This window comes from Eimeria necatrix, genomic scaffold, assembly GCF_000499385.1.
Source record: "Eimeria necatrix Houghton genomic scaffold, Enh_scaff45, whole genome shotgun sequence".
Taxonomy (NCBI): domain Eukaryota; phylum Apicomplexa; class Conoidasida; order Eucoccidiorida; family Eimeriidae; genus Eimeria; species Eimeria necatrix.
Window position 1 is genome coordinate 16,768 of NW_013654809.1, and position 20,960 is coordinate 37,727.

Below are 20,960 nucleotides of genomic sequence, written 5' to 3' on the forward strand. Positions count from 1 at the left end.
CGTAGGTCGCTGGCTAGCTATCCTCTCTAGAGCACTAACCAGCCCCATTGTAGTGTCTGTGCACTACAGACAGGGCCCTCTTACCAGACAAAAAGTAAGAGAAATTGATTATTATTTTATATGCACACGTGAATTCGTGGAATTGCGTGGAGACTGGGGCTGGAGACAGCGCCGACGCCAGAGTCAGCCTCCCTCCCTTAGGGACTAGGAGGCGAGCTCCCAGGAGGGTGCGAAACAGACAGACAGATTTTGAGAAACTCGTGATTTTGTATTCTAATCGCTATAGCTGGAGTTTCTAGGAAATGGACTAGCGTAGGGAGCAGTTTATAAACCCTGCCCAAGGGACTGAGAGCACGTAGTCGCAGCTGCGGGCGCAGTGCACTACAGAGAACCCGCCACGCAAGAGTGAAGCAGGCAGTTGGCAATTCAAACATCTCGTCGAGCGAAAAAAATAAGCAAGAAAGCATGCAGTGGAAGTTCTGGATTTTTTTTGAAGAAGCACATTTACAATCGTGGACCGGGATCAATGTCCACTAACGCAACTCCCAGAATGATGGAATGATACCTTTGAACAAATCATTGAGACCTGTCCATGCCCAACATTTTCATGCTGCTCCCAGCTCAAGGTGGACCTAATGCTGGAGTTATAGCGATCGCCTATGCCAACGCTGGGCAATAGCTTGCCCGTCATTCTAGTGTGAGGCGAGAAAAACACCACCGATATACGACATACTGTCATTTTAAAGGCGCTCCTTTGCAACTCCCGAAGGCAGGCGTTGCTAGACATTTCATGTCACGCATTATCTGCGCTCCTGCCCCAAATGTAGCGATTGCAGAAGAGCACGAAAAGATAACACGTCCACAGCAAATATTATAATGCTCATACCTGCTTTCGCCTACATTCGAACCTCGTAACCTCATCAGGAATTTCCTCTTATGATTCTAGGACATGAAAAAAGCCGCGCGTGCAAAGCAGAGAGATGCACGTGTAGACCACGGATTCGGCAGGACTACGAGCTTGACGGTTTTTGAGATTACAGCGGCAACAGGAGAAAGCAGCGTATCACCGACAAACGTAGCATCCTGTACTTTCAGCCAAAGAGAAAGCTGTGAATAAAACCTGTAAAATCTCTTAACGAGGGAAGTCTGCGAGGAATCATTGCCCGCCGGCGTTATAAGTCCTATGGTGCACAGTACTTTCGAGAGCCCGACGATTGCCGGCAACAACTGAATAATGATATAGTATACAAGGTCAAATATAGCTGATTTTGTGCAGTTGCCTTTGGAGACGCTTCGGAACAGTAGCATGCATTACCAAACGCTTACCTTCTGCTCTGCTTTGCTTAGGAACTGCTTTGTGCGCCGACAAAAAAAAAGTACGGTGGAGCATGCAGGAGTAACACCTTTTATTGCCCCCTGAGGGCACACTGGGTATGCTTACAATTTACGCATTGTAGGATGCAAACTTCAACAAGAATGCGCCCCATTAGAAAGCCAAAGCGAAAGGCTAAAGAGCTCCGGTTGACCGCATGAGAACGCACCACGATGAGCTCAACCTGAAGGGACATGTTCACGGTTGACTAGATCCGACGCCTGCAACGAATATCCGCACCAAACCAACAATGGAATAATGTCACAGAAGGACAACTGCATTTTCTGGAGGTGCCAACGGCAACTGTCTTCAGTGGGAGAGCTGTTTCAAATCAAAAGGACTACGTGCATTTATAAAGAGCACTAGAGAGAAGTTCTGCAGCAGTAGCACTGTCAAATGTGTATATTCGCAACAAAAGAAAGAAATAAACAGGACGGCGAACCCAGAAAAACAGTCCATAGACATAGCTCCATTCTTAGGATGCTGGACACTTTTAGGCATTAGGCATACTCTCCGTGTATAATTCAAGTAAAAATTGTCCACACTATTACAGCAGTGTGTAGTACCTTTGAAGGGTTGTCGCTGCCAATCTTGGTGTTGCAAGAACCAATGCTAGCGAAGTAAGAGCATTTATCAGCAAAGCACTCTATACAAGCTAGAAATGTCTGTGAACACCTTATGACTGGATCTGGCAATAATGCCGGAACTGGTGCGGGTAACTAGCCCAACCTGCTAAGAAAGCAAGAATTATGAGTGTACGACTGTTAGGAAAATGTAGGATCACGAAACTGGCAGATGACTAATTTCAGTGATAATCTGGTGTTCGTTTCATGGGTCCAATCCAGAAGGATTGTTAAAAGCTGCCCTATTCATGGGCCAGGTAGCAGCGTGGTAGAAGAAGAGGACACTCCATTCTACAGGCGTGGCCTTTTCTCATTACCAGTGGCTGGTCAGATGTCCTGCTAATAATACTCGAAACGCAGACTCTTTAGAAGGCTTTTTTCTCATCACTTTTGTCCTCAGCTTCACGCACAGTGTTGCTTTTGCCTTACACCGTTGCTGCCAGCTCATTTCAGGACTCATTCACCCCCAATAGCATGCTATCCGTTGCGCTGGCAATGCACTTTTACGCGAAGCGTAGTTTGCACTATTGATTTTCTGCTGCCCACCGAAGAACATACGCCCTTTGAGTACACCAATGTCGTCTCAACTAGCCTAGGGTCTCCCCTTAACTAGCATTGTATTAAAACGACTGCTATAGTGACACCAGCCCCAATAGCTCTGGGAACACTACCATGCTGTCAATTTGCTGCTGTCCACTGAACTTCTTCCCCTGTTGCCGCCATGCTGGAGTAGTGAAATTGACACAGCGGTGCGGACGCACTTGGCTTCTCGCCGTTGCACTGCTGCATTCCAATTATTATTTTTCGTGAACGTTGCACCCATGCATCCGGCTGCCTCTCACGATACGCGTCGCGATGATAGGATGAATTACGCAATGTTTTCTAGGCGCTCACAGCCAATTTGTTACAGAGCCAACAAATAGTTGGCCATTAATTGCTGGTGCCCCAGCCTCGAGGCACCTTTGAGCAATCCTTCTCTGTCTTTTGCACCGTGAATTTGCGTTGAATAGACTCCACGCAAAAACAGAATTGCTGCGCGTGAAAATTTTTGATTTTAGATCCCTCTCTTGTGCTATCTGCGACTCAAGAAGAACGCGAGGCTTCGTTAGAAAGAACACTGATCGCCGCCTCAGTGTGAGCTTTAGATAACCTTCATACAGGAACGCCAATGACCCCAATTTCTGTACAGCCGATGTAGTCCTCACGCTAGGAAAAAGCCGAGATTTAACTGCTCTCATCGGGCAGTCAAATAGCGTTTGGGGAGCAAATGGGTGGCTTCTCGTCTCACTCTTCGACTATGAGAAGACCAAACAATAACAACTCTGTCTACACCGTCAGTGTTTTGTCTGGCTTTTCCGGACGAAATTCCGGGAGTATCTTTACTAATAATGAGTATTGATATTCATCCTGCTGAAGGACAGCACAGCGCAAGGGGGAATCTTCTAGAATAGTTCATAGCAGCGCAGCCGAAAGTATTTAATTCCTTCAAGCAAATACACTAGGGCTTTTGACATCGGCGCCTGACGAACCCAGGACTCATAGCTGCCAAATATGTTTCTACTGCCCAGGTCAAGTAATGGGCATGCAGCAGGTCAACTAGCAGGAAAAAAGATCGTTGCTGTTATACTAAACATGGCTCCTTGATTGCCCGTTTTGTGTTTCAGTTTCTGTGCCTAGGGTTTCAAGCGGTGTAAATGTTCAGGATCTACGTACCCAGAAAGCCTTGGAAAAAAGGCTGCTTTATCTGGCTGGTAACTAGGCTCGGAACACGGACCACTGATGCTTGTTTCTTTACTTGAAATCTCACATTCTATTCGAAAGGACTAGGTGACTCTGTCGTTTCGAACCAGTATAGCTCTCGTTCCCTGCAAGTGATTGCTTCGCTCAGAAACCGGTTGCTGCGCATAACGCTCGAGTGGCGAGACTGCTACGTTCCTTCTAATGTCAGCCAGCCGGCAATTTCCTGCCCGTGAACGCTACTAAGCTGCCACTCTTACAAAGCTAACACACAGTCCACAGTCGTGCTGCTCACTCAGAAGGAGTCACTCTGTTTTAGATACTGGGTGCAAGACATAACGCAACAGTTTGTGTCACTTGCTTGCTTTCAGGCACCTTTCGGGCGGAATAACATATCTCAGATTGAATGAGCTGACGTTTTCATTGCGACAGCACGGGCTTTGTCTTTTGTGTTGCTGTAAGAACAGTTGGAGAATAAATTACGAACAGTGTATTCCAATACGATTTGTTCGATTTCCCACTAAGCCTTTAGGCACTTAGGCTGTTCTTTTTCGTCGTATTTAATATAACATTGGGCGATCAGACTACTCCTCTGGATGATGGAGTGCTGCTGAATTCACGTGTCTCAGGCCCAGCTTCAGTTTCACATTTAACGGGTTTTTCTTTTTGTGCGTAATACACATTATATTGCCCGATTAAAAACTGAGCCACCGCGAGTTCACCCCAAGCCGCAGTGCGCAGTGCTTTCAACCTAGCATAACTGTGCGTAAGACTGGGATACCAGAATCAACGCGCTTTGCCTAATAACATTTAAATTCCCAAGCGAAATATATGCAACTACAACTGCGTACATTAAGGCGAATGGCATGCTGCTTTAATGGTATCAGCATGATGATCACGGCGCCGGGAAATGTTGCCGAAATAGGACTTACATAAGTCTATCTCGGCAAGGGTAATAGATCATTACCATACAAGAATGTTCATAGCCAGCAAAGAAACATTTGCTGAGGGACGTTGGAGACTTTTCCCCTTGAGTGAAGATGCGATGACGTTGACCACCCCTGCAAGGCTTTCTCAACAAGCAACTGGTTTTAAGGGTTTGCACTCTCTGTGTTCCTGTTGCCGCTGTCTTTTTATTGCGTTTTGAGCGCTTGGCGTCCTGGATTTCGTCCAATCCCCCGAATCGCCGCTTACCCCATCCTGGGGGAGAGACTAGGTGTATACCACTGAAGCGTAGTAGTACAGCATGATGCAGTCCACGGAAGTACCCGCCGCGCTTTGGCATACTGCTTGCGAGCAGATAAATTCCTAAGAAGCTCAAATTATTTCCGCTGATGTTAGAATAATTCACAAGTATAATACACGACCGCTTGTAGCTTCTCAAGCTTAATAAAACGATTTGAATACAACCTCAGGCGAGCATAGATATAGGTGGGCATCATTATGTACACAAGATGACGTACAGCTATCTATTCTACGTGTTCTTCCGTCTGTGTTCTTAGTATTTTCTCTTGACCTCTGTGTGGCGCGCAGGAACAAAACTGTCTGTTCACATTTTATGCGTGAATTGACAGTCGTCCGAGAAAGCATTGTGAAGTTGGCAGGTGCTGTACTGCCAGGCACTGGGGAAACGCATATCCGATTCCGGTCACTCTGTGTTGGCACTAGGTAGACATCAAGTATAACGCATACATGAGAACCACGAAAAAATTAAACATTGGTTCCTCTACTAACGCCGCCCTGACGGAAGACGCGCTGGATTTGTGAAAAAACCGAATACAATAGGAAGACGGAGTTGAGGAATTGAGCAGCAATCATCTCTAGACAACTTTGCTCGATCATCAAAGTTGAGCGCATCAACGGGGCACTGTGAATTCTCTAGGCAGTACTAGTGTGTTCTATTTCCGCGAGAAACTCCCCATATTTTCTCGTTCCGGCGTCTATGACGGAATCTGGAGGAAGGTTCGGAAACAAACATCTACAAGATAGAAAATGTCTTTCGATGGGCATATATTATTGTGGGACACTGCGGCCTTTGCAGACGTTTCTGCGAATCTTAAGAATTACAACATGCTCTCACAGGGGTGGATTTCAGTGCCAAACACTGCTCCGCGGTACGTTAAACAGAAATAACATACCTGTAATTATAGTTCCTCTCTCCTGTGCTACACGCATTCTCCGGCGATGCGTTGATAGGGGCAGCGTGTGACTGTGCTCCAGCAAAAAGTGGCCGCACGCAGGCCTTTTCTCTCCAGTGCTGTAGAATTCTTCACTACCGGAATCTGTGAAAGGTTCATCCAATACTAATGCACAGATATTTGCGCATGAGTACATTGCACAGACACACCACAGGCGGAAGCCTCAAATCGTGTTTGCTTGTGTGGGCGGTCGCGATGTTCCCGTCGCCAGTGGCGAAGCACCAATGCGTGCAACTAGTGTCAAGCTTCGCCAGCAAATCTACACACTTTTTTGAGCGTCAACTTCTATGTTGATAGATTATTCCAATCATGGACATTTAATGACAGATGTTTAATGGGTGTAAATCTGCTGGCTGAACTGGTCAAGTCTTTGTCTTGCACCCACCGCACCGTTGCTGCAGCCGATCGCACAGTCTTCGTCAAACAAGAAAGCCCAATTTTGTCGGATTGACAGGAATGTTGGGTACATAGAGCCCTTTAAACGATGCAAAAGGAGAACATTTTCCGTAGATGAAGCCTACTATGTATCGTACTCACAATTTTTAGGCCTGCAAGCACAGAGAGTACAGGTTACAAGTTGCCATTAATCAGCTTTGTTTCTACGGCCTCGGCAGTTTCATGTGTGAAATTGCTTGCTCTGGTGCTGAAATGAATGTATATATATTCATAACCCAATCTATGAAGGTGCTAGTATCTTCAACAACAATTTTCCTGTTTTGCAAGAGATAAATAAAATGCTTGTCTCTCAAAAGGAATAGCTGCATTGGAGCCTGAGAGGTGTCTGCTGGGCGCACGTCCGCTGGTTCGTCTGATCAAGTCTCAGTCAATTTCTTGCGGGGACCCTCCATGCATAGCGGTGTCCTGGAGTATTTTTGGAGAGCCCGGTCACCACTGGTAAGTGGGGGCAACTCATCACACACAGGCCCAAGCACTATTGGGCGTTTCCCTGTGTACTACGTGTGCTTTGCCTCCCTGCGCCAACGTGTATGGTTTAGGACAGGATTTGGAGACTATGAAGTAGATCCTAACCTGCGTTGGGGCACTAATCTGTTGAAGAACTTCAGACAGCAAATGTGTGGGCTCACGAGTGAATAATGGAGACGCGTTCTCAATTGCATATCTGAGTGGACGCTCAAACTTCTCATCGATCAAATTTTTCAGCGCACAAGGCATTGCTGCCAGTTTGCCCGCAGCGCATTGATTGCAGTGCCTTCTAAGAAAATCCTATGTTGTGCGATACAGCTCCGAAAATACTATATTATGCGATACAGCTCCTCTAAAGATTCTGTGGAAAAATCCAGGTTCACTTCTCTTACCAAAGGATTCCCTGCTCTAGAAGTACGCTTGGTCTCACTTGAGAGTGTCTTTGCATTTCTACAGTACGACTATATGTGGCACCTCTCACAAGTGACTTTTGTGAAGTTGATTATTACCACGACTCTTAGTTGCAGTAAGTACTGCGCAAATTTTAGGTCGCACAAACCATTCCCCCACGTACTCAATCCTGCATGCATTGCCCACGTACTCTACGACAGCTCGTGCTCAAGTAAAAGCGGACCCATATGTCTCTACGGAGGCACAGGGTGACGCTAATGCAAACAGTTCTGGCAAGATTTAGTTTTTGAGCACTGCCCCTGGAACTGTATTACAAATATTCAAGACCAAACTGACCTTCAAAAGAAAGCGAAAGCCAGCTTGGCTGGAGGGCGGTGCTTTGATCCAATGCACTTCCTTGATAGTTTTAATACGAGGTCGACAAACTGTTGCCCGAGGCCTCCGCTTAGGAATTCGTTTACATAGAAATCGAGCTTTCCTGTGCCTCTGCAGATGTTCGTTACGGGTTTGTTTTGTGCTTGCCCCCTAATTTGCGTGCGGTCTGTTCGCATGTAGCGCGGAGGCGGCAGGCTGATTGTGCGTGAATCTTGCAAAGCGAAGGTGCACTTACTGGGATAAGTGCACACGGCTGGTTTTTTCAAGGACAACATACTGAGTAGTCCTAATAAAGGAATGGCAGCGGTGCAGACTCCATTCGAATATCCTGAAGACTACATGTTGTGCTTTCGCATTTGTTTACTGTTGTTGGTTGGAATTTTGCAGTTGCAGGCAAGCAGGCAGGGTTTATTAACCACGTTCGTAATCTTAGTTAGGAAATGCAAACCGGAATGCCTGCTCATAGTCTTTACTTTTCGCTTGCTAAGCTCGAGGACTAAAGACCACTACGCCGTGAAGCGGCGTAGCCCGCGACTATGTACGTCATTACTAATGTTCACGCAGCACACTAAACAAAAGACCAAGAACAGATACCGTCACGCACACACAAACACACAACTCTATCTGGTCCATGCAGCCAAAGGAACGCCGGCACTGTAATAAACGAAGATACACACGAGAAAGCGTCCTGGTGGAAAAACGCACCGAACATGCAACGGTTCAGCAATTCACAGCCACAGTTCTGTTTCTGCAAAGTCGACCTTCTGCTCCTAGCATTTAAAGTCCACTGAGCTGATTTTCTAATAGCGAATTACCTCATTATAGCCCGGAAGAAAAACGCTGAACGTCCACCTGCATAGGTGTTCCCGTTCTTCTAGCATCGCGTTCTTCCACGAAACTCGCGCCTCAGCCAGACAGAAACTGGCTTGTCACACCACTATTCGGCCTGTGCATGCGCAACGCTTTTGTTACAGGAACCCATGTACCGACCGGCCAGGTAAAAAGGTGGTCTCTGCATCGGCTCACAGCGAAACCGAATTCGCCAGCCGTCTGTAGTATCGTCAGTACAGACAGATTTAGCAAATGCTCACATGTTGCTGAAAAAAGCAATGATCAAGCACAGTGGCTGCCTCAACCAATCCACACAAGTCAATATTAATGAGATCGCATGGCAGAAAGAGCGACGCTGACGCGATGCCGCATGTGGCATAAAAGTTGCGATATTTGATGCATCAGTACTTGCGTGCACTGCGATCCCTGGCATTTCCGCTATTATGAATGCGACAGGAACATGTCTAGAATGTAATTCGGATGACCAAGGGGCGGTTTTGAGCAGGAGCATGTAGGCCAGTCATTTCCTATTCCAGCGCAAGCTGCAAAGCTGCTTCTCAGTGTATCCTAGTGTAAGTACAAGGCGCACTCTGCTCGGCTCACTGAGCCGGAGACGACCTATCCAGCAAAGGCACCATGTTGCGTGGAATATGAACTATTATAGGGTATGAACGAGATACCCAGATGCAGATTAAAAAATGGCGACGCTCGGCGCTGTGACGACGCTAGCGCACCGCAATGCCATGTCGGTAGACTCTTGCCGGACTTGTTATATGAGAAGACAGAAATATTGTTGAGGAAAAAGGTGTTGCGTCTGCATTCGAAGTAAATTTACTCTGCCTGGTAGCTTGAACTGAAGAAGGATTAACAGGGATCGCTGTTGGCCAGAAAGGTTTGTGGATGCGCTTCAGCTAAGTCGTGAAACCGGTATTTCCAGGTAGAAATGGATTGTAAACGAACAAGCAATTTGAAGATAATACAGAAGTGGAAGAAATGAGGATCGCATGACCTTTTGGTTTCGTAGGACGATGTATACGTGACTGTCGAATTCGCTGAGGCCCTTCGAAGAAGGTCGAGTGGATGCAGCGTCGAAAGTGCTTCACGCGCTGATTGCTACTATTTTCGGACAGAAACAACTCTCAAATTGGGTCATTAGAGTGCAGGGTCTCGAGTTCACTGCTGCGATATCTTTTTGTGCACGCTCTTGCGTGTGCATCTGCGCGCTTCCTGCAAGGGGCCAGTTAGCAAATAATGTTTATAACCGTGAGCAGATTCAGTAGTTTTTCAGCAGTCCCTCCGGTAGAGCCAACGCACTTGTTTGGTCAGTTCTATGAGTATCGGTCGCGGTGGGTGGAGAAAGCCTGGGTCCCCATAAGGAGAACTGTCGCTAGCATGGAGCCAAAATATCAAGCAAAAGCGAGTTTATCAAAGATCTCCACAGAGTTGAGCTGCTTTGCTCGGCTTCAGTTCTCAGCAAAAGTAGAATCGGCCCATAAGCACCAATTTATTCGCGCAAGTTCGGTCTAGAGGGACCCAATTAAGCGTTCTGAGAAACACCGCTGCACCAGGCAACTTCTCCAATATTGTTAGTATTCGTGGCAGGGACATAATCCGTTCGCTAGGAAGCATCAAGAGTATGGGTACTATGTTGCGCCAATGTGCGATGAAATTTTATGTGAAATTCGTACCGCCGTCTCTGCGGTTTGGCGATACCTCTTGCAATCTCTCCATACCGTCTTTCGTAGACACCGCCAGGGTGGAACCTTACCAGAGCGTCGAGGTGGTGGCTGGGGAAGAAGATGGAGGAGCTAATTCCGGCAAGCGGTAATATTACCATAATGGAATAAACAGAAGATTGCGGCCTGCCAGCATCCTCAGCGTCACAGAAAGCGTAGTAGCATTTTCAATGCAGTTCAATCAACGGGAGTTTATAGCCACATTTGAAAAGTTTGGAAGTGGCAAGACACTTTTGCACACGTTCACGCTTTCAGTTATACCGTTACCTGCCAACAAATTCTTGGTTGGGTTTCATGAACCTTCGCGGAGCCTAAACTGAGTGTATTGATAAGAACTGCTGCAGACGCGACCATCTCACAGTCTCGAAAAATTACCTTTTGGGTAAGCTTTGCGGCGTTGTCAAAACAGAAAGTATAAAACTTTACGAACAAAGTCCGTTACTTGCGATTCAGGAGGGAGCTCGCATGGAGTCTTAGCCAGAATGTCAACTAAAATGATGCTGTCCGATTCATCCACATCGCCGTCAAAACCCTTAATTGGGCAGCACGAGTGGTGCGTGCCAGGTTCACGCTCTGGTGTTCCTGCTTTCTTCGATTACGCTAGCCTGCGTAGACTGGTGAAAACGCTCATCTCTATTGGCCCCTGGAGTATATTTGGTTTGTTCTGCTTCCTCTTAATTCATAGGTTAGTTAAGCGTTCCAGTGTCAGTTTAACAGTGCGCAACTGTTCAATGGAGAGGCGCTGCACAGGACCATGGGGTATCTCCGTGGCTTGCTGGTTGCCTTAAAGTAAGGGCCACTGGGAGGATGTGCACGATAATCGGTTATGGCTAGCGTCGGAATTTGGTGCAAGCCTGCATGGCCTTATTTGCTTGATTGCGCGAGATGCTGTGTCGCAGCAGTCTCCCCGCTTTGTTTGGCCATTACGTATGATTCAAGAGTGCTGCAGAGGGCATCAAAGATCTGTAGGGCAATGTCACCATCTGGTGCACCAATGGTAAATATAACTTCATCTGGTTCGTGAGGAGGGTTAGTCGACCACAGAGAACGAAGCCAGGTGCACTGTAATCTTGAAGAAAGCCGTGAATTCGCATCCACAGAATTCCTATGGCTTACGAAAGCCCGTCGTCGACAGAAAGCTTGACAGCGCAACGGGAACCAAGGAAAGGAATGTTCACTGCGGCCGCTGCGTCGAAGTGAGCAATCATCTGAGATCTGAATGTTCGTAATTTCTCCTGCCAACTTGCCTTTCTTACAATGCGTCCTGTGGCTTCGCCGTGACGGTGGGTCTAGTCGGGTGCAAGCTTGTTCTACTTCGACAATTGAGATGGCCTTATCGAGCCTCATTGCATTCTGATCATCTGCATGGCATGCCTGGACGGAGGGAAGACCGAGAACGATGCTGTATGCACTATTGTTGCAGTGAAGTCCTAGACTATCTTTTAAGGCCTGGACGACGCTCTGTTTCGCAGTAGCGTGGGAAAGGTACGCCTTATAAGCTGCCGAAAAGTTACGAAGGACCTTGTCAGGCAATCTGAGTTTATTAGCAACTTTTATTTGTACTACACAAAGGCTTGCTTGCTCGTTGAATGGCTTCTGAGGCTTCGCTGCGGAATTGTCAGTGCCCTCATGGGCATACGAAGCTTCTTTTTTCCCCCTATACCTTAAAAATAAATCTTTCTGGGCAAGTAGAGCACCGAGCAAAAAAGCTGGCATCTTGACCGAACATTCTCGAATGTCTTCTTTCCGGCATACCCACTGTGGGTGTCCATCACACAGGCATACCAGAAAATCAGATGTCACCAGCAAGTAGTCTTTCGCTTGAGTTTTTGCGCCTTCCTCAAAATGCCTTCGCCTGCGGGAATGTGTTATTCTGCTTTGGGGGAGAGGGAAAGCTGCAATTCCCGGTTGTAACATCGCCTCCACAAGATTTTTCTTGGTGCCTGTCTCCAGTAAAGTCATTGCACGGGCTGTGTGGGGTCCATACTGCAAAACTGTCATCTGCGGGGGAAACACGCGACGTGGCCGAATTTTTTCTATGACTGGCTTGTGACGAAGAGCACAGCTAACCCCTGCAGCTGCAGCTGTGACAAAAATAAGCGTAGCGACTGCCGGCGATCCAAAAAGAAACGCTAACCGTTGAATGACGCCCTTTAAGAATCCCCCTACACCAGATTCGACTTCTCGTCGCGTTATGAATTGCTTCAGTGTTAGTATGGATCCTCCAACGAGCTGGAGAGACCCGAAAAAGCCAGCCGAAATGCCGTCGAGAAAGGATTCTGGACGTTCAATGCGCGAGCGAGGCACTCTTACAGACTCGGGCCAAGCAGACAGAATAGCTGCAACATCCGTAATACCTAGCAACTTCGAAAGCTTTATAAAGCCTGCAGCTATGTTGCTGACGGAAGCGAAGAACTCGCTAGCGAAGTTCAGTACCAGCGTTGATAGACAGTGGACAAGCTTCCATGTCTTTCCATCGAAGCTTGAAATCTCTGAAGGCACCACATTTGTTTTCTGTCACGACCTTGGTGCAGAAAAAAGTAAATAACAAGGAAACACTGTTTTCTAACTGGCAAAATCACGCAGTTATTACACATGATGCATTGTTTCTGCATTTGCATGTCGTTGCCCCGCTGAAGGCGCTGAAAGGAATTTCCCCTTCTCCTGCAAAATAAATAAACTCTCTTTATCCAAATGCGCGCATATATATGGTCAGGCAATAAGCGTACCTTCGGAGTGATGTGCAGTGGCGATCCTTAAGCTGGAAGACACTCCAGTGATAAGGCGCAGAGGATTCCCAATGACGTCTATTGACGCCAGAAGTTTGTGAAGCTGCCAAATGCACTGCTGAATATAAGAGTATGCTATATCAGCAGCTAGCTGCTCTCCATTGGTAAAAACACACTGCTGGACAAAAAGGCGGGCTTTCAACGGGAAGTTTGTAATGTCGGTCATCCGGTCCCCAACAACTTCGAATTGGCGCATAGCTAAGAAATCTTCATGACCCCTGGTTATATGTCCCTGCTGCACTCGCTGAGAGCGAGTCGACAAAATGAGGAGAATAGGCCGAATGGCAAGTGCACGAATGTAGAGCGGTTTCATGCTGCTAGCTATGGGAACTCTTGCTTCTGGAAATGCCCGCAGCTGTTGGTAGCCAGAGGTGTCTGGTCTGTTGGCAGCTGCCTCTCGCACTAACTGCACGTTGCGTTCCTGTAGCGACACAATGAAAAAGGTACGGTTTTGGAGAAGCTGCATCAGAAAGCGCATGAGCACGTAGGTGGTATCCGCTTCTACATGTACTGCTATGGGCGCAAGTTCTATATCAAGATAATCCAAGAGAGTCGCCTCTTTTTTCCACTGGCCACCGAGCTGAAGCCGAAAAAACAAATTCGGCTCTTCCTTTTCGCTCTCTTCGAATGAGTTCCAAGTTATCAAGGGCTTAATAACAGACTGAAGCAAGCCTTCAGACGCCCCAGTGGCAACTGAGCCATCTGCTGTGTGGCTTGAACTGCCTTCGCCGTGCAGCTCAACTCTTTCTTCAGGAGTGGCATGCCTCAGGATCGTACGATGCTGAGCACCAGGAACGCCATTGTCTACCTGAAGGACCTCTACTGACATACGGAAATCCTGCATAGAAGCTTTATGGAGCCGCCTTAACTCAACAGAAATGCCCGTACAACCGAAAAAGGCGAGTTCCTGGGGAGTTGAGTCAACCAGCGAGATACCTACACCTCGCACAAAAACTCCCACGTAGAATCCAATCTCCGTAAAGGTGCTCTTTCCCGATGGCACTGCCCTTTGGTTCATTTCACTGGAAGATGATGAGCCTAAAAGCTCATGCGTCATGCCATGGCTGCGTCTGCCCTTCGCAGTACACTTGATAGCGCTTCGGACGCCACGACTTGTCGAGTTTCCACCAGTGCTCCTAGCTCTTAAATTAAAAATTTTCTTCCCACGCCTCCTAATTCTTTCGTTTTCTTCAGTACTTTTAGACATTGCGGATTCGCTCACTGCATTTGTCTGCACACGACCGTCAATTTCTTCAAAGAGGGAAGACGCTAAAGAGCTCTCTCCACTAGAAGCTGGACTGCCGCTTGAAACGGTAAAGTTTGACTCCTTTGTCCCCATCTGCTGGAATCTCAACTTTTTTTTGGGAGACAGTGTCCCCTTGTGGGTCATTTTTGAACTGTTTCTTGCTGAAGTGCTTTCCAGATGTCTTGTCCTTCTTTGTGTCGCAAGTGCTGTATCTTCTGTTTTTCCACATGGATGATTGGCACTTTCATTGCTGCATTGCGATTTCAGAACGACAGCCTGCGAAGGCCGATGTGAGGCCGCAGTAAACGATTGGTCTTGTCTTGGGACTTCTGCCGGCACAGCGTGCAAAGGAAGAAAGGCTTTCTTCCTGGGTAAACCTGGCCCTCTCGTGTCCGCGTCTTTCCAGATTCTTTGTTTTTTTCTGTTTCGCCGAATTCTAAAGATGTCATGCTGAAGACTTCTCCACACATTACGCGCAGCTGAAGATGTGTTTATTGTACCTTGCGGAGCATCATGTGTAATAGTCACCCTCCTTCGGCTGCCGGATACTTCTGTAACAAAATATATTTTTTCCTTCGAGCTCAGTAAGGTGAGAGGACGGTGAGCGCGAACTCGCGCGATGTCACACGTCTTTACCACCTTCTGGCCTTGATCCCGAAAGGAAAATCTTAGAAACTTTCTTTCTCGTTGTGGTTCAGTCCATGCGTACTCTACTTGCTGCCCTCTCTCAAGAATCTCCCATACGCTTTTACTGCGAAGACCGCTTTGGGCAAAAGCAATTATATGATTGGTATTATTCACCAACAGATATTCAGATGCAACGGGCTCACTGAATACCACCACGAATGAAGCGCTCTCTAGTGACCGGATCTGTACTTGAATGTTGTGATATTCCCACGATAGTGCCCTGCCTTCTTTGACAAGTAATCGTTGACCTGCTTGCGGGCCGGTGTTTCCGAAGGGGTTAGGCGCAGTCTGCATCGGTTTCTTGACTCGAATTTGAAAGGACGCGCTGCGGGCTACTGTCAGCTGAGCCGACCACACAGCCTTTTCTATGGTCTGTGCCTTTGACTCGCCGTCGCAAGGCGAGTTTGCCACTTCTGAAGTTGCTGCTTTCCGCAAAAGAGATTCAATTGCAACAGGGTCAGTTTTCGTGATGCATATAAGGGCTTCGCCTCGGGGTCCTAATGCCTCAGGGTGAAATGGTATTTGGAACCCTGGTGAAAGCCGAAGGGGCCTTGCGGAGCCACTGCTCTCTCGAACCCAAATTTCACAAGGGAGGCAATTCTTCAACACAAAACGGCTATGGATGCTAATTACTCTGGAGCGGGAGAACGGAGGAGGAGCCAGAGCCGCTGTTACTCCGAAGTGGAAACACTTTTTGCTTTTCTGCTTGAACAGCGCCTTCTTTGGAACTTGTGTTGGTACAGAAACAGCAGTCGGACGCCCAACAGTATCCGCACGAAATGCTGGACACAGCTTCGCGACTGGCGCCTTCCTTGAACGTGCAGCTCGTATATCTTCAGCCAGAGCACCACTGCTGAAGTCTTTATGCGAAGAAAAGTGAGTAGCTTCTTCATCAGGAGCGACACCAAGGGCAAGGTATGCCTTTCCCTCTGAAGGTACTCCCAAAAGCCTCCAGTCGAAAGGGGACATGAACTGAATAGGACGGTGGCAATAAGATACAAAAAGGGCTTCTGGTTGTCGATTGACCAGCCAAAAGGGTGCGAAAATTCGAATGGTTCGAACGCATGTGCTCCACATGTGCCTTTTTATATTTGTCAGAGCTCCATGCTCACATGGTAGTGAGCCTCCTTCGCACGAAGCCGTCCCTAAAGAAGCGATGCTCTGTTGAGCCCAACCAACCACCTCAGCTTGGACACAAAACTCTGGTGGTTGGTGCCTAGACAGGTGACGGTACATAGCTGAATGCTGTTGAATTCTGCTTCCTGAACTGTCCAGTATGCGGGTTCGCGCAAGACATATTGTAAGATCCAACGCGCTAGCAGGGGCGGCTGCAAGGCAGTCTATTAGGAGGGGTTTGGAAACATAAATATGGCGGTACTCTCCTTCGCCTGACGTAGTCTCGAGCTCGAAGACAAAGCCGCTAGCAGCACACTGTACGTCAATATCTCCTCCAGCGGCGATTTCTGTAGAAGACAGAAGCCGTTCTTCATTGTCAGGAATCGCAATCCCTGCGGGAGAGACGGGCTGGCACTGAAGCTTATAACTAATGCTCGGGATGATGGACACGCGAAGACTCTCGAAAAGGCGATTTCCTAGCTGCTCAGCAAACATATGCAAATTGCATGGTTCCATAGTTTAAAAATGCATTCGTAGCTTGAAGGCCATTTATTTGCTGTGCAATAAAAAGTGAAAGACTCACACTAATAGGCATATTCAGGGCCACTTCAAAGAAAAGAGGGTCTGTTTCAGACAATAAATCCCGTGATTGGCCATAGACAGTCACGGCAATAGCAGTGGAGACAGGGTAATTGACGTCTTCGCCATTGATATCAGCTTGACTGGAATTATCCCATTTCCCTTTGTTGGTCTCGCTCGAAGAATCCGCATCAATTTTTTCTGCTGGCATAGCTCTGTGCAGAAACTCCAGTACCTGGGGCCGGCAGTCATAGGAAGTAACGCTGTGACTCGCTGCCAGTGCAATTTGTTGAAGGGTGGCTTGGTGCAGAAGCGGTTGGGCTCCTAGAGATACAGCGAGCGCGTAGAACTGGTGGTAGCTCTGAACAAAAAAGGTATTCGAAAAACAACGGCTTTGACCTGAGAAAATCATCCCCGCAAAGGTATTTCCGTTTTCCTTAGAATAATGCTCATTGCTGTACAGGCTCTAGCGTGCTTCAACAAAAGCGAAAAAGGGATGCCCAAAAGTGCTAAAGGGCAAAGCAATAGCGCTAGTAACACCAAAGAGGGGACGGCGAAATTGCTGAGGGAGTTAGTATAGATGTAAGGTGCCAACGTAAATTGTGGAGTGGTTCGCAGAATTGTGTAAGCATCAGTCAGGGTTCACTCGCTGCGATGCAGAAGCGACGCTGCGGTACGTGCATTAATAAGAAAATATGCGCTGCCCAGCTTTTGATATTTTGCTTACATGGGCTTCCATTCCATCCGCATCATTGTCTGGGGCCCTCGGCTGCCCGTTGGAATTAGGCCGAGGAAGGAAATGCTGCTTTTGTGATCTCACCGTGCAACGTTCCGTGTTGAAAGCAGCCGCTCGCGGCAGCCCTCCACTGCATTTGCGAGATTCGCAGACACCCAGGTATTTGTCAATTTGATCGTTGTCTACTGTAGATGACGCAGCAGTGAGGCAAGGTGAAGGGATCACAAGCAGGGGCTCGACAGCCATGTCGTCCCTCCACCTTTCCGTTATTCCTGTGTACAAATTTGTTGTAGCTTGAGCTTCATCCGACAGCGGTTGCTGTAAGCCGCGAGTCCCTGAAACCATTCCATTTGTCTTGACGCTTGCTGATGGAGTGGTTGCACTCTTCGCTTGCTCCGCCACGTTTTTGTGCCTCCAGAAGAACGAAGAAGTCGTGGTTTCTGGCCTGTTGATGTACGAGTAATCTTCTTGCATGACTGCAGGTTTGGGAGGAGAAGACAATTGAGGACCCTTTACTGAGTAGCAACGTGGTTCCGGAAAAATGTTGGCAAGCAGTTTATCTAGCCCCAGCGAGAGATGCCCATGAGCAACAGCTGCCCGTGGTAAAATCCATGACACGGGAATGTTCCCGATACCTCCGTGAGCTTGAATGAATAAAGGAGAACACGCAGGAATCCGTATGGCTTCGCGTACAGCCCTTCCATCAGGCGAAGGTGAAGACCTCGAGGCGCTGCCACAGCTAGCTTCTGAATTTAAGTGATAAGCTATTTCATGCATGGTAGACTTTTCAGATTGGTCAAGTGGTAGAGAATCAATTTTCACCGAGGAACTCCCAGGAACTAAGAGATGTTTGTTGCTACTAGTACAAGGAGGTGCACTTGTAGATGCTGAGGGATCTTCTGTTGTTCTAACGCTTCGTATTGTATCAGTAGAGTAGCACGAGAAGCCAGCAGATAAGCTCCCGGTAGGCGTTTCCAGGACCGCCACGGCTGGGTGGGGGAAGACCTGCAACAAGATTATAGTCACCATCTACTGCAATGGCGTTTCCTTCAGTCATTATTAATGACTATTCTCTAATGATATGATCGTGCAAAACGAGTAAATGCTGTTTATATCAGACTGGCCTGTGGTCGAGGTGGCAGTGTGACTCTGTTTATTTGTAAAGGGACTGGCGAGCAGGGTTGGGCATGGGGAAGGTAGTGCGGCTGAAAAACATGTGTATTACGAGAATGTCTTTTGACAACGAACGCACCAGGACAGGTGTAGGTAGGTTATTTCGAATGGAGATTGTCGATGAGAAATACGTATTAAAGGTTCTGCTGCTTTGTATGAATACTGTTTTGATAAGAATGCGAACAGAAGAGTGCAGCAACTCGTGACGTATCTTTTTCCGTGCATCCCTAGGAATTTGATGATTTAAAGGAGCCGGTATCGTTAACGGTAGCTCGCGGATCGAAACGTGGCTGCCGTCGAGGTTAAAATCGTTTATTTCAAATGCTGATCCCATAATGAGCACACGAACGACCACCTTCCTCGTCTGGCCCTGCAGGCACAACACCAGAGGGGTTTCTGCCGAGACTTGTGCTGAACTAATGTAGTTCTTAATGAAAGCCGCGGGGACAGGGGAAACTTACATGGTCATCTAGAGGTACACGAAAGCTTTCCTCATGGCGTAGAAGTCTCCAGCCTTGAGTTCCTTCGTCGGCCATTGCTGGGGATCCGAGCAAGGCACTTTTGTTGTCAGGAGAGGCCACAGAAGTGCAGAAGCTGCGGTCTTTGCCGACAAGACAGTCTCCAGCGTATGCCGATGCTCCTTCTTTGGGCCCATTAGCAGGATTGGATGCCGTTTCTACAAGTTCCGCCAGAGCCTTTCGACGATGAACACCAAAGTCATCCGTTACAAGGTGGTTAGCCAATGTCAGAGAGTTGCTATTTTCTCCCTGTGCTTCTACTGTACGCTTTTCCCGACTCGTTACATGAACAAATAGAGGCAACCCAGTGAGGTTTACTCTGGAGAGCAGCAATCAGCAAAGTTGCTCGGACATCATCATTACTAGGCAGCAAGCAGGCAAAGCGTTGTCAGCATCATCTCGGCAGTATGAGAGGTCATGAATAGTAGTGATACCTACAGTAAGGGCAAAGGCTGATCTTCCGCGAGGATTGTATCGTGGGAATGATTTCGCGGTGTCTTCGAGGAGTACCGGATAGCTTCGCGAAAACGAGCAAGCCTGCCTCCACCGTTTTCAGCCTCCGTTTTTTCCAGTTCATTTTTAAACTTGTTCGCTGATTCATTATCATCAAGCTGTGGCAAAGAGGAATCTGCAGGGCTAGAGGTTTTGACAAAGGGTTGGCTGTTCTCACTGTGTTCTTGACTGGCGCCTGTTTCACCTCTGCTGCTACGTTCAATTATTGTTTGCATAATCTGCGTATTCGAGAGGAAGTCAGCGCCAGTTAGTCCTACGCTCCTCGTGGGAAAATCCGTGCTTTTTGTGTCACTTTTGGAATGCAGAAGAAAGCCTGTTGGCAAACGCCAAATTGTGCCTGGACGAGCGTGCTCGTTCCATGGTGAACTGGAACGTGATTGAGCAGGGCAAACAAACTAGCAAGCATAATGGTAAAAGCGAGTGAAGTTGGTGAAGTGACGATGCTTCAGTGCCCCAAACGCCACGCTAGCAGGACTCAAAATCAGGAGCTCGAGTTGCCGGTAGTTCGCGAGCAAATATTGCGAACTTACTAGAAGAAGCACTGCCTTCAAGAGCGGCACGCAGACGTTGCTGCCTGTTCAGAAGAGGCAGCATGATTGGATTGTATTATATTGCAGATTTCAGCAAACACGTAACGAGCTGAAGGAGAAAACTATTGCGCCTGAGCACTGGTTAACGAGTGTACCTTACTTGTTAAGTTGCTCCTGGAGAGTACGTTGAGCTGCCTCTATGAGATTTGCAGTATCCAAGATTGAATCCATAAGGAAAGGAGCCGTGGTCACATTTATCCAGGTGCAGCCCACTTCTGCGCAAAGTTCCGTTCCGTATTTGCCCCAAATTTTGGCGACTTTCTGGAGGTTCTCGATGCGTTCACTTGCGTGTTGATAATAGGGAGCTTGCGCATGGTGACTATCCAAAGTCTCAGAATTGTCGGGAACGTCCATCAAAAGCAATGCGGATTTTCTGTTTTGCATGCTGTTTGGCTTGGTGTTCCTCCTAAAACGAGAGCTACGCAGCCGTCTGCTCTCCACTGTGGGACCCTTCTTCTGGGTTCCAGAAGTCCGTACAGATCGTGTTCGGTGCAGCACTGTAGGCCTATCTCTACAATAGAGTGTGCTTCTTTCTTCAGGAGGACACGCTGGTAACAGCTTCAACAGAAGATCTGCTGGAGTCTGCGCAGTAGGAGCAAACATGACTCATGTACTCTCACAAGCCATGCATCAAGCCACGAGGCAAATTCCCTTTGTTGACAATGCTAAGTATGACGACGTACGTATCGAATTTTCAAAGTGCACAACCATGGTTCTAGGACAGACTCCAGAGCGATTCGTTCCTTGTGTAGGGCCTCCGCGGAAAGAATAAGACTAATGCCAAAAGAGAAGCCTTTCTGGTCCTC

At 47.7% G+C, this 20,960-nt stretch overlaps 3 protein-coding genes across 3 annotated transcripts; all 3 read right to left on the minus strand.

Annotated features, from left to right (window-relative positions):
* Positions 1-12,919: 12,919 nt before the first annotated feature.
* Positions 12,920-18,137, minus strand: ENH_00055780 (hypothetical protein; the record flags this gene model as incomplete). The annotated part of the gene is given in 4 exon segments (XM_013583829.1): positions 12,920-16,525; positions 16,629-17,030; positions 17,036-17,098; positions 17,352-18,137. Coding segments are annotated over 4 exon segments (4,857 nt in total).
* A 376-nt stretch (positions 18,138-18,513) lies between these two features.
* ENH_00055790 (hypothetical protein, conserved) lies at positions 18,514-19,779 on the minus strand (the record flags this gene model as incomplete). Its single annotated transcript, XM_013583830.1, has 3 exons — positions 18,514-18,960; positions 18,995-19,370; positions 19,490-19,779. The coding sequence occupies 3 exons, from the start codon at positions 19,777-19,779 to the stop codon at positions 18,514-18,516; spliced, it is 1,113 nt and encodes a 370-aa protein (XP_013439284.1).
* A 471-nt stretch (positions 19,780-20,250) lies between these two features.
* Positions 20,251-20,508, minus strand: ENH_00055800 (hypothetical protein, conserved; the record flags this gene model as incomplete). The annotated part of the gene is made up of 1 exon (XM_013583831.1): positions 20,251-20,508. The coding sequence occupies one exon, from the start codon at positions 20,506-20,508 to the stop codon at positions 20,251-20,253; it is 258 nt and encodes an 85-aa protein (XP_013439285.1).
* Positions 20,509-20,960: the final 452 nt, after the last annotated feature.